The sequence below is a fragment of the Diachasma alloeum genome, unplaced genomic scaffold (assembly GCF_001412515.2).
Source record: "Diachasma alloeum isolate Michigan unplaced genomic scaffold, Dall2.0 Dall_scaffold_00203, whole genome shotgun sequence".
NCBI classification, from domain to species: Eukaryota; Metazoa; Arthropoda; class Insecta; order Hymenoptera; family Braconidae; genus Diachasma; species Diachasma alloeum.
Genome location: NW_021680368.1, coordinates 1,461,010 through 1,477,897, shown reverse-complemented (window position 1 = coordinate 1,477,897; position 16,888 = coordinate 1,461,010). Strand labels below are relative to the sequence as shown.

Genomic DNA, 16,888 nt, shown 5'->3' with positions numbered 1-16,888 from the left:
CAACAACAATTTCTCAGTTAATAAATTCAGCAATTTTCATCATCAATTCTTCTGCAATTAGGGCTTGTATCGCATTAGACTGACATGTCAATTGAAGAATTAATCACTTGTTCATTAATCAATAATTTAAAAATACTTTTCTTATCATTAATTCAATTCACGATTGAATACTAATATTAATTATCAACTAATTAATCAATAATTCTCGAAAAAAAAAACATTAGAATCGCCAGTACTGATTTACCATCGAATTTCCCAACTCTGTCAACGATCGGTTGTAATGAAAAAAAACTTTCTCCTTTGAATAAATAATTTTAAATAAAATTTTGACTTCAATCAATTTTTGTAATTTAATTCTCTTAAGAACGATTAATTAAGTACGAGAATCACTAGTGAAACGTGACTAAGAATTGCCCCATTTTTAACTAAATTTATTCGTAATTAATTAATTAGTGAAGTAATCAGGAAGAGCAGATGACTGAACAACTATTTTTCTGATAATTTTTATAATAAAAAAATATTTGTTGCTAAACTCACTCATTGACGAAATAATTACAAAATTACCACTTTTTAATTAATGATAATTGATGGATTATCGTGAATTATTAATTCATTAAATTTGTTATGAATAAGAATTATTTCATCAACGACTGCAGCAAAAAAAGACAGAATACATTTTTTAAAAAGGAATAAATTCTCCACAAAAATTTAATAATTTTCTTCCCACGTCACTACTTAATTAATCATCCGTCACCTCAAGTGACTAACAATAAACTCCTGTCGGCATTTCACCCCCCTAATGACCCGAATAAATATTTTTGGACACTTCCCCCTCTCAAAATCCCCCAGATAATGACGTTTCGTTAATTAATAATTAATCATTGCTCTACTAAGGACGATGTGCATTAATTAATACCGAGATTCCTTAAGTCAATTGTTTCGCAAGCCACTGACATACCTAACTAGATAGAAACAACACGTAAGAGTACCTAGGTGCAAATGATTAATCAACAGAATCAATCAAAAGTAATTAAAAAACTTTTAAAAATTCATTTTGAATTTTTTCACTCTCAATCAATGATTTAAACTCAGTGAATGCTCCTCCTGTGCTCAACTACATTAGGCATTATTCTAAAATATTTATTAAATATTTATATTATTTATAGTTCATCAGAACCACCAGGGAACTGATGTCAATCATCTCAAAATCATACGATAAATTTTTGTTATTTTCGATCTCCTCTGTATAATAATCTCATGATCATACTTTTCCATTAAAAATCAATTTCAAGTGCTTGCACCTTAATCTCCATCGATCAGTAGTTTATGAACTATTATTCAACCGATACGTACAATTATTTGATAAAATAATCGTTCAAATCTCAATCTCATCGAAGGTTTCAGTGATTATTTCGGTAAAATGTTGGTCACTTAAGAGTTTTTTTACATTTCCATCAAAGTTTCATGGTATTGTGGACAGTTTGATGTCTAATTAAATCATTAGTGGTCATTTTTCAAGTAAAAATTATGACTTTTTCATGAAACTCTGTGGGAAATGTCAATTCTCCCATTTTTCTCAATCAGTTGATTGATAAATCAATTAATTAATCAATTGATTTAGCAATTCTACCACTCAATTGATCAATTCATCAATTATTCCATCAATAAATGGATTAATCAATTGGTAAATTGATTTATTCATTGAGAGTTCATCATTTACAAAATGAAATTATCAATGGATTGAAAGAATAGGTAAATAACTGAAGATAAGACCTTGATTACGTTCGAGGTTTTACCTGTGCATTGTCCATGACGTTTGTGCTCCATGGGGGTAATAATCGACGTGACAGACGTCGACACAACGCACGAACGCATGTGACAGTCGATTGTGATTTTTCGGCGTTCGATTTATCATCAGAGGGGGATGATATTGCTCATTAGGGGGTGACAAGGCGATTTGGATTGAAGTCCTTATTGACGAATGAGAAACCCTTGAATTCGTCTTGATTCACTGAGTTTAGGATAGACTGGTGGACTGGCGTGAGGACTGGCTCTTCTTTCGTGAATTCAGCGTCAAAATTCATCGCGTCTTTCTCATTATTCTGAAACGAAAATTAATAATTGATTACATTACAGTGTCTAATATTAATAAAGGAGATAATTTTGTGGGAAAACAGGATAAATTGACGAAATTGAGGACGGAAGACGTTTCGAGAGAAATTCCAGGAGCAAGAAAACAATTTTTCAGTTGATTATTTCATCAATTCTAATCTGATCTTCTGAAATTAGGGCTCGTATTGTAGTAGAATGACATGTTTGTTAAAGAATTGGTCACTTGTTCACTAGAGAGTAATTTAAAAGTAGTTTTCTTATTATTAAGTCAATTCAAGGTTGAATATTAATATCTCTATATTATAAAAATCCAAATCGACTTCTGGTGATAAAAATTTGGCACTCGAAAGTAAGATTTCAAAATTAATCCAAGGGTCAAAATAAAGGTCATGAGGGTCAGAATAAGGGTCATGAGGGTTAGAATAATGGTCCAAGTAAGAGTGAGAAAGGTCAGATTAAGGGTTCAAAGAACGATAACAAGGGTCAGATTAAGGGTCGCAAGGGTCAGATTAAGGGTCACAAGGGTCAGAGGAAGGGTTCAAAAAAGGGTCATGAGGATCAAAATAATAGTCATAAGGATCAGAATAAGGGTCACGAGCATCAGTATAAGGGTCACGAGAGTCAGATTAAGGGTCAGAATGAGGCTGATGAGGTTCAGAGTCAGGGTCATGAGGATCAGAATGAGGGTCACGAGGGTCAGATTAAGGGTCATGAGGATCAGAATAAGGTTCAGAATAGTAGTCAGATTAAGGCTCAGATTAAGGGTCACGAGGGGTACAATGAGGGTAACGAGATAATTCCCAAAAACAACAAAGCCCTCAAATCCCCAATAATTCCCTCAAATTCGCATAATAAAAACTAAAAAATAATTTTAAATAAAAAAAATAATTACTATTTTTGGTTTGAAGGGTGGTTTGACCCTCCTCGCCTCGAGTGCCCTCCAGTCCATGAATTGGAAGAAAGGATGTGATTTGATGGCGTTCTCCCCTCCATTGGCAATAACACACCCCAGACGTCTCGCTGGATTTTTCGTCATGAATCCCTTGAGGATCGAGACAGCCTCCTTACTCAGCCACACTGGGTACAGGACGTCGTCGTGGAGTATGGACTCGAAGAGATCGTCCTCGTTATCGGCCTCGAAGGGTGGCTGTCCAGCCATCATCTCGTACATGAGGACCCCCAAGGCCCACCAATCCACGGAGGCCCCATAGTCCAACTCCTGGAGGATCTCCGGGGCAATGTAATCGGGTGTACCACAGAATGTGGTCGTTGTCTGGCCCTCGACGATGCCCTCCTTGCACATTCCGAAGTCAGCGAGTTTGCAGTGGCCCTCGCGATCCAGTAATATGTTGTCCAGCTTCAGGTCACGGTAGATGACTCCGTGCTGGTGGAGGAATTGGAGGGCCAACGTCACCTCGGCTGCGTAAAATCGAGCTCGAGTCTCGTCGAATTTACGGGCTTTTTGGATTTGAAACATGAGATCACCTGGAAATCCATGAATTTTTGGTGGTTAATTGTTTAAACCAAGAGGTGGAATATTTTACAGAGATTGTTTCGTTGCGCTAGTCAAAAGTTTTCCTTCTAATTAGTGTACACTTCTTGAGAAAATTTATTACATGAGTTTCACTCAAATTTCAAGGAATTTTGTCATTGAAATTTCAATATTTTGGGGACAAATCGAAGAAAATGAAAATTAAAGATGGAGGGAAATATATTCTTAAGTTTTCAAGTAATTTAAAATTCAGCGAAATTTGCTAATGACAATTCAAATGAGTTCTTGGCTGCGTAAAATCGAGCTCGGGTCTCGTCGAATTCACGGGCTTTTTGGATTTGAAACATGAGATCACCTGGAAATCCACGAATTTTTGGTGGTTAATTGTTTAAACCAAGAGGTAGAATATTTTACGGAGATTGTTTCGTTACGCTAGTCAAAAGTTTTCCTTCAAACTAGTGTACACTTCTTGAGAAAATTTATTACATGAGTTTCACTCAAATTTCAAGGAATTTTGTCATTGAAATTTCAATATTTTGGGGACAAATCGAAGAAAATGAAAATTAAAGATTGAGGGAAATATATTCTTAAATTTTCAAGTAATTCAAAATTCTGCGAAATTTGCTAATGAAAAGTCAAATAAGTTCGTTAATTCCTCGAAATTTCAGCGAAACTGCTAAAAAATTTTAACAGAGTATTCTGGACAGTGTAAGGCAAATTAAATCATTGGGTTAGGATAAAAAATTGAGGCTTCAAATTCAATCTGAGGAATATCTCCGAATCGAAGGGAGATAACGAAATTTTCATAATAACCTTTTTTATCGAGCGAATTGAGAGCTACAAAAAAGGTTCTAACAAAAATTTTGCTATCTCCCTTACATTCCGAGATATTCATTGAAAACTGAATTAATACTTTTGAAAATCTTATGTCAAGACCTTTGAAATCGTAAAATAACGCACTATTTTGTTGGATCTAAGTGAATAACTCATAGTAATGACAATACCTCCATTAACATATTCCATAACGAAAAACAATCTTTCAGGTGTCTGGAAGCAACTGTGAAGTGCAGTGAGGAACGGATGCCTGGCGGCAAGTGCCAGAATCCTTTTTTCTGTCATTGTGCAGTCGACGTCGTCGTCCTGAATTATCACATCCTTCTTCAGGACTTTGACAGCGAAAACCTCGTCAGGATTTCCCTTGCGCTCAGCCAGCATAACTTTTCCGAAACTGCCCTTCCCCAGGACTTTGATAAAATTAAAATCATCGAGGGAGAACTTTCTGGTCTCGTTCTCGTCCTCTCGGGGGGTCAGATCGATCAACGAGGCTTGCTCGTTGGATTGTCCAGTGCCGTCAGTGTTCCCTGATTGTGAGGATTGCTTGCCAGGGCCTGAGGTGTGCGAAGAACTACTTGAGGAGCTGGGCTTGTAATTGATCCTTGGGGCTTTGGACTGTTGATCTGGGGAGATGTTCAAAGTACTCAGGATCTCCGCCATTGCTTTTGTGTCGATGCCACAGTTGTTGGCTACGTTCTTCTGGCATCTCTTGTGGACGTTTAAATCACAAACTGAAAGGGAGAAGATAATTGTGGATTTTTTGTGGAAAAAATTGGTGAAATATCTCAGTCGAGAATAAGATCTTTAAAAAGTTATGTGTATTTTCGGATATGTAACATGTAACATGAGACGACATCTTCGTTACATTTGAAACTTTACAACAAAACCATTGTAATGTTAGAAAAAAATTGTAATATTTTGGAGAATTTTTTAATCACACTTTTATCACATAACAATGGCAGATGACTACATACCACTCTTTTGAAAATTGAGATAATTTGCCACAGCGAATCAGATATTTGTAATTTCCACTTTTTTCCACTCATTCTGAATCTCAATTAAAAACGCTCTTTGAAAAGGTTCAGAATTTTTTCTCTTTTTTTATCATTCTATCATAATTTTTGGAAATTTCTACATGATGTCCTCCTCAATTGACAGTTTTGGACTACGAAAGATGAAAAAATCCAGATAACATTCGAAAATAGTACACCCGGGCCTTAATTAAAAATACAAGTGAGCCGTAGAATTCTCATCTTCCTGCTGTTGAGGAATTCAGCATTCCACTCAATTTTCAGTGGAGTTGAAAATTTTCTGATTTTTAGATTTCGTGAATTGCTAAATCAATTGATGAATCAATTTCTACATCAATTACATCTCTCAATCGATTAATTCCTTAATTACTCCACCAAGAAATGAATAATCACTCATTAGAGACAGTAATCAAAATAAAAAAATCAATGTTTTATGTTCACCCATTCACTAATAAATTAACGATCTGGTAGAAATTTTAGAATTCAATTCTCGAAAAGTCTCAGACTGATGTCAGCCGTTAAATGCCACCACACCCTCAAATAAAAAAATTTAAAAAATCTTATTACCTTTACACTGAAGTCCCTGTCGAATTAATCCATACAAGAGCGATCCACAGTGATCGCAGAATGTGAAACGCTTGAAGGTGTGGACCTCAAACCGATGTGGTACATTAACACTGAATCTTTGTCCCTGTGTTCCTTCATTAGACTGCAACATAGTTTTCTTCTCCTGATTCGTCCCACCGTGATTATTTTTTCAAACGACAAAACGAGAAAAAAAGAAAAGTACGAAGCAGATAAAACAAAAGCATCAACATCGAGTGGCCTCACGGACACGTGGCAGTATTACACAATTGCGATAACATAAAAAAAAACTATTGCATAAAAATAGCAATGAAAAATTGTGATAAATGGGGGAATAAGTTTTTTTATTCCATGACGTACCTCTTCCCTCATACCAGGACACTTTGTGACCACCAGTCTGTGACACCTCTTGTGAACAACGCACGTGCAAACTGTAAATATTTTTTTTTCATAATTATCGTGTGAAAGTTCAGGAAATTGTTATGATTAAAATAAAATTCTGGTACTTTGCACATTAAAAGCTGTTTCATGCCTTGTTAAATCGCCTCGGAAACTTCCCTGCGATGGTAATTTTCCAAAAATCGCTAATGATTATTTTAGTTTTCGATGAACGAAGAATAATAAGCGAAAGGAAATTGGAAAAGATTTAATTCTGGAGTAAAGTGGTGAATCAGAAATGTTTGTTCAGTATTCTGGAAATATCTCGAAAACTGAGGGGTTTATGGAAAAATGTCAGTAGATATTTTTTGTAGAGCATAAAATTCTCCCCAAAAATGCTCTAGTGAATTTTTGCCTTAGACCTTATCCTTATCCAGATAATTACAGAATTAGAAAAACAATTATTCTTTAAAAGAGAAATATCAGAAAATTTTTGTTGTGAATCATAAAATTCTGAGCAAAAAATGTCTTTTGACATGAATTGAAAATAAAATTCTCCACATGTCGTTTCTCAAATATCTCAGAAACCACTGGGTTTATCGAAAAACATCAAAAATCATTTTTGTAGCCCATAAAATTCTCTGCAAAAAAGCTATTCTGACATTTTCCCCTAAACCCCTCCCCTCCAGCTCTTTACTCCCGAATCAATGCGCCTTCGACCATTACAAAACAAAATAAATAAACCTTGCACCTCCTAAAAGAAAAAAAAATGTATAAGAAAATTCAAAATATATTAATGATCCTGTGAAAGCTTAGTAAGTGTTAATAAAACCGGACAAATTAAAGTGCCGAATTAATAAAATGACAAGTAAAAAGATAAATAATTCCCAAGAGCCATCTCCATACGCAGAAAATCATAAACAGAGAATTAACGATAAAGATCAAACATCTCAGGCTGAAGAATTAAGGAAAAAAATAAATAAATAATTCGGTTAATAACATGACTTTTGTGTCTTCCTCACCTTGACACTGATAGCCTTGCTTTCCGACGCCCCTGAAATACAACAGACAAAGCACGTCACATTATCTCCGTGATATCCCATCGAAAAAAAAACAAATTGTTCGTTTTTTCTTCTCTCCAACCATTTGGGAGGGAAATAAATACTTGAGGCACTGACGACTATCTCAATCCACTGTTTATCCTCGCTGATTTATTCATCTGTACCCAATTAATTCGAGATAACCCAAAGCGTGCAAATGGAGACGATTATAGGAGTCTCGAGATTTTAGACACAATCAGAAGTAATCCACATGCAGTTGTCCCCAGAATTTATTTTTGTTTGACTAAGTTTGGACAGAAGTGGCGAAGAACAGGTGGAGATGGGTCAAAGAATGAGAACATTCTCATAAAGAATTTCATTGAAGAAATTAAATATCTAAATTAATTATTTTTTATGTAATTGATTACAGAAAATGTGTCTTGACAATTTGTTTATCAATTGGCTAGCTCAGGAGATGAATGGGAGGTGGAGAAACCAGATTATTTGTTTCATGTTTGAAAGAATTACTAATTATTTTGGGAATATCGTTTAAATTATTGGCTTCAATGGAATTTTCTGGAGGTCTTGACATTTTTTGGTGAAACCATTCGTTCATCAGTTGAGTAAATGAACGTTTATAAAATTAATGAATTTGTTTTGCCATTTCAGGCCCGGTTGTACTATCTTTCGAACGTTATCTCGATGTTTTTTTTCATCTTTCGTCATCTGAAATTGTCAATTAAGTCCTGCATCATGCAGAAGTTTTGAAAAATTATGAATGAATAATCAAAAACAAGTAGAAAAAATTCTTAATTTTTTCAAAGAGCATTTTTAAGTTATATTCAGAATAAGTTGAGTAACAGGAAATTGAAAAATGTATCTGATTTACGGTGGCAAATGGCGATCTGTCACCCAATATCATGCAGGGGGAAGACTGATTTCGTAAATATTTTGGAGAATTTTTTAATCACACTTTTATCACATAAAAATGGCAGATGACTACATACCACTGTTTTGAAAATTGAGATACCTAGCTGTCACTTCCCATGAGGAGTTAGTGTTTTGTTATCCACCATGGAAAATGACAGCTAATAGATAATTTGCCACAGCGAATCAGATATTTGTAATTTCCACTTTTTTCAACTCATTCTGAATCTCAATTAAAAACGCTCTTTGAAAAAGTTCAGAATTTTTTCTATTTTTTTTATCATTCTATCAAATTTTTGGGAATTTCTACATGATGTACCACTCAATTGACAATTTTGATTACGAAAGAAAAAAAAAATCCAGATAACATTCGAAAGATAGTACACCCGGGCCTTCAATAAAGAATTCTACATTCTTTAGATTGTAATTTTTTCTGAAAATAGTGAAAGAAGGATTCTAACTTTTTCTCACAAAGTTAATCGTTCACGAGTTTTTTCGTAAAGACCTTTCTCAGCTACAGAAAAGGCCTTTCAATATTTTTTTACAAAAACACTAGTTCACGAGATAAATAAAAAACTGAGAAACTTATCCATTGGTTTTACATTTGATCGAACAAAATTATAAACTATCCTGTGAATATCTCTATAACTGCTGGCTTTATCGAAAAATGCCCAAAGACGTTCTTTAAAAATAGACTAATTTAGCATTTCTGTGAATATTTCTGAAATTAATGAAATCATTTAAAAACTTCAACAGTATTTTTACAGCTCAAAAAATTCTCTACAAACAATTGTTCACACATGTTCTTCCAAAGTCACTCGTAAACGAAATCCATCAATAATCAAGATACTCATTAACTCATTGATTTTACGTTCTAACACAAATTTGATGTTCACTATTTCGTAAATATGTGCTAAACTACTGAATCCATCCAAAAATCCCTGACATGTTTTATAAATTATCAAATTCGCTACAAAAATTCAAACATATTTTTGTTTTCCAAAATGTTTTCTTCCTCTCAAAGATATCACCAAACTCAAGAAACCACAATAATTATTTGCCTCATCTCCTGTTCTGCACCACTTCATCTCTCATATATTTTCCCAATTATTAATTATTAATTAATTGACCCACAGAAAACGTGCGAGAGATCCTCAACTCTGCCCCCAAGCGGTGCACCCTAGTAATCCTCTTTATGGTAATAAATACTCAAAACCTTCGGATTAATATAAAAATGAAGGGAAAAATTTCAAACCAAAATGCCCACGTGTGCCCAAAAGCTCCCACAAATACCCACCAAATAAATTCACGGCAGTGTGAGCAGAATGTTGGTTGCCTGAGGAAAGTGGCCATAAATTTGTGCCCATTGACCTGATGAACCCTCCTACGCATAGCACCCCTACGTCGATTAAATCCCTGTCCACGCTCGGTGAATCCACGTGGCTCCATACTCCCTGTCACAGCCCCACTGTCCTTTCCACCACCTGATCCAACACTCTCGCCTACTGCATCTGCACTGCAGCCAGCTTGCTGATCTGAAATATGGCAGGAGAAAATTAATTGAGACATTACAATGTGAGAAAAAAATCAACTGGAAAATCGTGAATTTTCACATTTCATTGAAATTTCAGTAGAAGAATTCCCCAATTGACTTGAATTTTTATTGAAAACATGAATTTTCTGTATGAAATTATGTTGAAGTTTCAATTCATTGAAATTTAAGAGAAGTTTCCTGTTTTCTATTGATTTTCGTAATAATTTTAATGAAATCTACAGTTTCATTACGATCTATCAATTGATTAGTTCATTTGGTGATGGAATAATTAATAAATTGGTCAATTGGGAGACAGGATTGATTAATCAATCAAAAAGTTAATTTATGTATTGACTCATGCGGAAAATAGTAGAGTTTTTTATTTCACTGATAATTCAATGGAAGTATAAATTTTTTAAGAGCAGTAGGACGAAAATTTCCCAATTTATTTGAATTTTCAATCAGAACATGAATATTCAGTATAAAATTATGCTGAAGTCTCAATTTATTGAACTTTGAAGAATTTATTTAACTGAATTTTCCTAATTTCTATTGATTTTCGTAGAACAATTTAAATGAAATCTAGTTTAGTTACGATCTATCAATCGATTAATTCATTTATTGATGAAATAGTTAATAAATTGGTCCATTGGGAAACAGAATTGATAACTAAATTAATTCATGAAAAAGTTAATTTATGTATTGGGTCATTCGGAAAATAATTTTTTTTATTCAATGTTTTTTATTTCAATGATAAATCAATGGAAGTATAAATTTTTAAAGAGCAGTAGGACGAAAATTTCCCAATTTACTTGAATTTTTTATTAGAACATGAATATTCAGTATAAAATTATGCTGAAGTTTCAATTTCTTGAAATTTCAAGAATTTATTTAACAGAATTTACCTGATTTTTATTGATTTTCATGGAATAATTGAAATGAAATGAAATGGAATAATTGAAATTCACAGTTTTCACTGCATTCCAGGTAAATTATAAAACGTAATCGAGGTATTATCTCCAGTTATTTTACTATTTCTTAAAAACCATACACCAATTTATTCTTGTAAATGCTGCATTCACAAGAAATTAATCAATCTATCATAATCATAAATAAATTGATCAATTGAGAAATAGGATTGATAAATGAATTCATCAATTAGTTAATTTATGGATTAACTAATTCATAGAATAATTAAATTTCAAACTTAACTGAAAATCCCAAATAATTCTAATTTTTTAAAAAGTAGGCGGACGAAAATTTCCAAATTTACTTGAACGTTCACTCAAAAAATTAATGTTCAATATCAAACAATGATGACTTTCCAATTAATTGGAAATTCGAGGATACCTGTACTTGCATTTTCCTGATGTTTATCAATTTTCATGGAATAATAGAACTGAAATGAACATTTCTAATTGATTTTCCCATCAAATTCTGAATTTTCAATGATGAATTTTCTTGAAATTCAATTGAAACTTATTTTTGTCTAAAAAAAGTCCTTTTACATTCTCTCCTAGACCCCCTAGTATCCAAAATATTCTCAAATGAATGAAGAAAATATTCTTGCAGTCATTGCCGTGAAAAAATTTCCAGAAAGAGTCATGAAAAATCACATAAGAATCAAAGTACCTTGGTTGCTCCATTTCAGGTCTATCTGGACCCTCAGTTTCCCATGTGGCTCGAGGTCGATCTAAAATTAAATCCTCCACATTAGCTTCCGTAGAGATAAGAAATCACGAAAAACACACGAGAAATAATTTAATAAACCACTGTCCCCCCAATTCAGTCTCACCACTGTCTGTTTCCTATACAAAAATGCATTTTTCACTACAGTCTCGTGATGAATGTCCACGAGTCTCTTGAAACACTTGACGCACCCGTAATTCCTATGCGTGTGCAGCATTTTGTCAAAGAAATCTGAATAAAAACGAGGAAATATAAAGACTAAGGCAAAGACTCCCTTCTAATTATGCAAATATCTCGCTAACGAGTGGTTTTAGGAAAAATTGTCATAACACATTTTTTGTAGCTGAGAAAATTCCTCACAAAAAAGTTTCTCTGCAATTGTCTCCTAAAACCATTCGTTAAGAAGTTATTACGGTCTAAAAAATCCAAAAAAATTTCCAGACGAGACTCTCATAAGTAGAACGCAATTAACCGACGAATTTTTCAACGAAACCGCACGTAAGACGAATAAAAACTGAGTGAGTAATGCCCCAAGACTGTAGACACATCCTACAGTTTAATTAGGCCTCAAAATCCCTGTGTACACTTCGAGATAACGTCAGGGAAATCTCAAAACGTCTTATCTTGCTCTCGTGGACATCTGTCGTTATCAATGCGTCAATTAGTGACTCATCTCCATAACGATTAGCTCTACGAAAAAATGTCACAAAACATTTTTTGTGCAGAATTTCATCTTCAACAAAAAATGTTTTCTGATGATTTTTCGTGATTGAAAGTGATTCGTTACGGAGATAATTACGAAATTAGAAAGATGAATTTCGTGTTTCTGGCTCATGTGGAGTTGAAAATCCCTGTGTACACCTTGAGATAACGTCGTACGAACATGAGACTGTCTTATCCCTACTCTCGTGGACATCTGGTCGTTATCAGTTCCCTATCACTTGGTTTACGTCAGTTATGTCATCTCTACGAATGAGTGGAGGAGTGGCAAAGTGAATGGATAAAGTCTGTTGGGGCAGTTCATGACCAGTTGGTGACGTGTGAGGGTCTTCCGGAAGTCATCGAATGTTTTTTTTGTGTTTTTAGATATTTGTAGAAATGAAAATAATGTGAAATTGGGGAGGAGTAAGAGAATTGTGAAGGATTGAAACGTGGCAGGAGTGAATTTTGACGTGAAAGGCAATGTCAAGAAAAATTGGTACAATTCAGAAAGCTTTGTCTCTTTGTTTTTAGTTGAGGGTCAAATGACCCTCAATTGGAAAAGTCCTTGAGGGCCATTTGACCTTCAAGACTATTTGCGCCTTAAACTTAAACTTTTTCCATGTTCTGGAGGGTCACCTCCCGCCCATTTGACCCACAATTTCGAACGTCCTTGAACGTTTGATGACCCTTAAGACCGTTTGCCCCTCAAGTATAAACGTCCTTAAGGGTCATTTAACCCTTGACCATAGACGGTCTCAAGTATTGTGATGGTCAAGTCCTATTGACCTTCAACTCTAAACGTACTTGAAGGTCGTTTGACTCTCAAGACCTTTCCACCACTTTCAACGTCCTTACGGGTGTTTTGACCCTTAAAACCATTTAACCTTTAATTACAAACGTCCTTGCGGCCATTATACCCTCAAGACCACTTGACCTTGAATTCGTATTGTCAATAATGGTCGTTTGACCCTCAGAACCTTCAGATCCTCACCCTCAAATGTACTTGAAGGTCGTTTGACTCTTAAAACCGTTTAACCCTCAATCACAAACCTCCACAAGGGTCGTTTGACCCCCAACTAGACAAAAAAATCCTGAATTGTACTGAACACTCATTTCTCATGTGTTTCATTTTGCCCCCTTCGCCCCCCGTTGAGTGAAATTTTACAACTGCAATAAACTATTAATAAAATTACCCAAAAGTCAGCGGTTTCATCTTCACGTCTCACAAGCTCTTCAAATGGAATTCTACAATTAGCAACAAAGTCATCGGGTGGTAGTGCAGCATCGTGAAATACAGTGAGTCCAAGCATAACAGCAGCTTGAACATCATGAGTGAAACACTCGTTCCAAACGGGATCGAAGGTTTTTGGCTTTATTGATGTGCGATTGAGACGATTTTGGTCGACATCGAGGAGCACGTAGGGGTCGATTATAGGTGGTGCATCCTGCCAAAATTTTCGGTGCTTGTCAGTCGCCCTCAGACCCGCTGCCTCGCATATCTTCACTTTTACTGTGCCCGTGAACATCTTTGCGATTAACTCCTGGAAATGAACGTTAGTGTGGTTAAATCGTGATGAAAAAATTATTGGAGAGTTGTTTAGTCATCCGGGGAGAATGAGGAAGTGTTTGCAGGGAACTGTTGCATGAAGAATGGTAATAAAAAATTACTTGGGGCTGATTCATTGGGATAACTTTCGAATTTTTCATTGCAGTGAGAAAAAAAATGTTCTTGAGAAGTACTTTTATCAGGAGAGTTGAAGCTCGAAAATTTTTAAGAGAAAAATGTATTACACTGGGAAAAAACAAGTGGGAAATTGCTCTCCTCACAACATAGTCAATATAGTTTTGCTAATAGATGATCAAAAATCCGTTTATCATCGAGATCAAGACCCTCATCTCGTAAATAGGGTGAACAAGCCAATTGCTGGACAGTTAAGGGAAATTCGAGTTTCCAGGTAGGATCTAAAATAAAAGAATCACCTAAATTGGGAGATGATGGCTTCCATACCTTTAAGAATGTGTTAATTAGCAGAAAAAAATTATTTGAAGTGAAAATGACAGAACAAAGAATAATTAAATTAAGAAATCGTTGAATGCAGCCGAAACCCTTAATTTCTGGACGACAGGCTCATGGTTTTTTAAACTATTTTTTAGAAAAAAAAAATTGATTACATGATTATCCACGAGCAATATTATTGATAGGTGAAATCATCAGCACAATTTTCGTTTTATTTATGGAATATTCAATGCAAGTTGAAATCGTCCAGAAACTGACCTGTTTAGCCTACTTTTGTTCAACAATGTTTTTATTCAAAGAAAAAACAGACAGTATTTACATATGTACATATCTTAAAAGCTAGTATCAACAAACTTTTACGAATTGTATTGTTTATAGTATAATATATAAACTTCTGGTCCATTAGTAACTCTCGAGTTGATTTTGTATTTTGGATTTGTTTTCGGATAGTATTGTATTCAGTTTTTGAAATGCAATTACGTCTGCTATAAGTAGAATTTTTTGTGGGAAAAAAAGTGTCCAATTTTCTCTAGATGTAAGAAAAAAAAGCCCTATAAATGGACGAGCTACTTTTGGACAGAAAATTACGCAAAAAAATGCTGAAATGTGAATTGTTGCTTTAAATTTTCACTAAATGTTGTGATTCGTAACCTCTGAATGACGATTTTCAAAAAATAAATGCTTGTCTCAAGTAAATGAATATTTAGCAAAAATAATTATTTTTCTCAGAATAGTCACCCGATGTGAAAAATTTGGGAAATGTAATTCATTAATTACTTGTCGTATTTCTTCGATATTACAAAGGAAATAGGGGAGGGTGGGGTAAAATGGACACTTTATCCTTTTTTAAAATTATTCATACCTCAGAAACAAATTGATCAATTGAGCTCAGTTTAGGCTCGTCACAAAGGGAAAGAATTGTTCTTTGTATTGAAAAAAAATGATTAAATTTTATCAACATTCCAACCCGCCCTCATTAACATTTAAAACAACTTCCCTATCCCGGGAAGTTAAAAAAGTCAAGTGTCCGTTTTACCCCAACCTCTGCGTAAAAAATTTTCAAAATGTAATTAATCAATTACTTATCGTGGGTCTTCGCTGCTGACTCTAATATTTGTTTCGTTGGTTCTAACCCACCAGTGAAATTTTAAAGAAAAAATAACCTGTTGTCACAAGGAATTGAATTCTCCACAAAAACCAAGTTACCCCCTCCCGAGCAGCCCCTTCCCTTAAAAAAAATGCTCTTACGTCAGCTCTTATGTTAACCCGTTGTTGCTCCTGGTGTCGGTCTCCGTCGTCCCTCTATTATCACTGTGCAATCCAAAAATAAATAAACTCATAAATACCACAATAATCACTGACCACGTCCCCCCTCCCCAGAGCCACTCGTAACCCCCGAAAACCCCTAGAAGACCCCCGAAGCACCCCTAGACCCCCAAGACTCCCCGACCCCTTCCTCCTCGCCCCGAGATGCTCTCCCCGAAGGAATCATCCTTCCCATCCTCACCTCCACAACCGAGAGCCCCACGATCTCCACAACCCCGCGATCATTCCCATTACCTCAACAATTCCCTGAATCCTCACACGTTCATCCAACTCCGTCCACTCCGTTATACATAAACACTTTGACCAGACCAGCAGAACGTACATGACAGAAAAGGAAACGGAAGCGCGAGCGCAGAGTGAAACTCCACGAGTGCGAGAGAGAGGAGAACGACGAGAGGGAAGAGGAGAGGGCCTTGGCCGAGTGTACGATTTTTATTTCCATTACGAGTGACTCTGACTCTTCCCAATTACATCAACACTATTTCCCCGTCTCAAGACCCTCATTTAACCCCTAAAAACAACTAAAACCCTCGGAAAATCATTTTTTTTTGTTGCAACAAACACTCGCTAATCCTGCCAACAATTGATATTAAATTGACATACACGACGACTATCGGAGAAATTCTCACGCTGCGACGACCACTGACAGCCATTAATATCAACCGATTTATTTGTACTTTGTTTATTCAACTAAACTGCTAGTTGGTGCGGATTTTTTTATTATTATTCAACCACTTTTTTCACGGTTTTTGAGGGACTTTTTTTCTTTTGGTAATTCGATTGGTGGGGCTTGTGCGCGCGGCGAGCGCCCGAGAGTTGCCCCTTTAACTGAGAGAGAACATCTCCCCTCCCCTTTCACCTCGCTCGATTGGTCCGCGGGCGCGGGCTGCTATAGGGGGAGAGGAGGGGGGTTTGACGTGCTGTGTGTGTGGGGAGTCGATTGTGTTGGGCTGTGGCGCTTTCGGGTGTGCGCACTTCGCGATTGGGCGCGCGGGGTGGGGGGTCTCTCTATCTTTGTTGGGGCTATTTTTGAGGGATCGCTCTGTCGGTTAGAGGNGAGGGGGAAGAGCACTTTTGGGAATTTTAAGGGGAGGGGGAGAAAAATTTTTGGGGGAAATTTTGAGATGCGAAAATTTTTTTAACGAGTCGTGATGGTTTGAAGAGGCTTTAAGAATTATTTTTTGAAAGGTATTGGCTTTTGTTGACGGGGAAGGGGGGATA

General features: G+C 35.6%; 1 protein-coding gene across 1 annotated transcript; it reads right to left on the bottom strand.

The window, feature by feature from the left end:
- Positions 1-700: 700 nt before the first annotated feature.
- LOC107036052 (protein kinase C) lies at positions 701-16,475 on the bottom strand. Its single transcript, XM_015253774.1, has 11 exons — positions 16,271-16,475; positions 15,590-15,652; positions 13,518-13,865; positions 11,566-11,626; positions 9,697-9,934; positions 7,455-7,486; positions 6,415-6,485; positions 6,037-6,199; positions 4,609-5,169; positions 3,005-3,597; positions 701-2,102 (listed from the first exon to the last, which is right to left on the bottom strand). The coding sequence occupies exons 3-11, from the start codon at positions 13,848-13,850 to the stop codon at positions 1,938-1,940; spliced, it is 2,217 nt and encodes a 738-aa protein (XP_015109260.1). The 5' UTR covers positions 13,851-13,865; positions 15,590-15,652; positions 16,271-16,475; the 3' UTR covers positions 701-1,937.
- Positions 16,476-16,888: the final 413 nt, after the last annotated feature.

Excerpts from the sequence above, each read along its gene's own strand:
- LOC107036052 (XM_015253774.1), bottom strand. The coding sequence starts at position 13,850 with ATGTTCACGGGCACAGTAAAAGTGAAGATATGCGAGGCAGCGGGTCTG. Across the intron at positions 6,486-7,454 it reads GCAAGGCTATCAGTGTCAAG|TTTGCACGTGCGTTGTTCAC; the intron begins GTGAGGAAGACA and ends AAATATTTACAG. Across the intron at positions 3,598-4,608 it reads TATGGAATATGTTAATGGAG|GTGATCTCATGTTTCAAATC; the intron begins GTATTGTCATTA and ends ATGGATTTCCAG.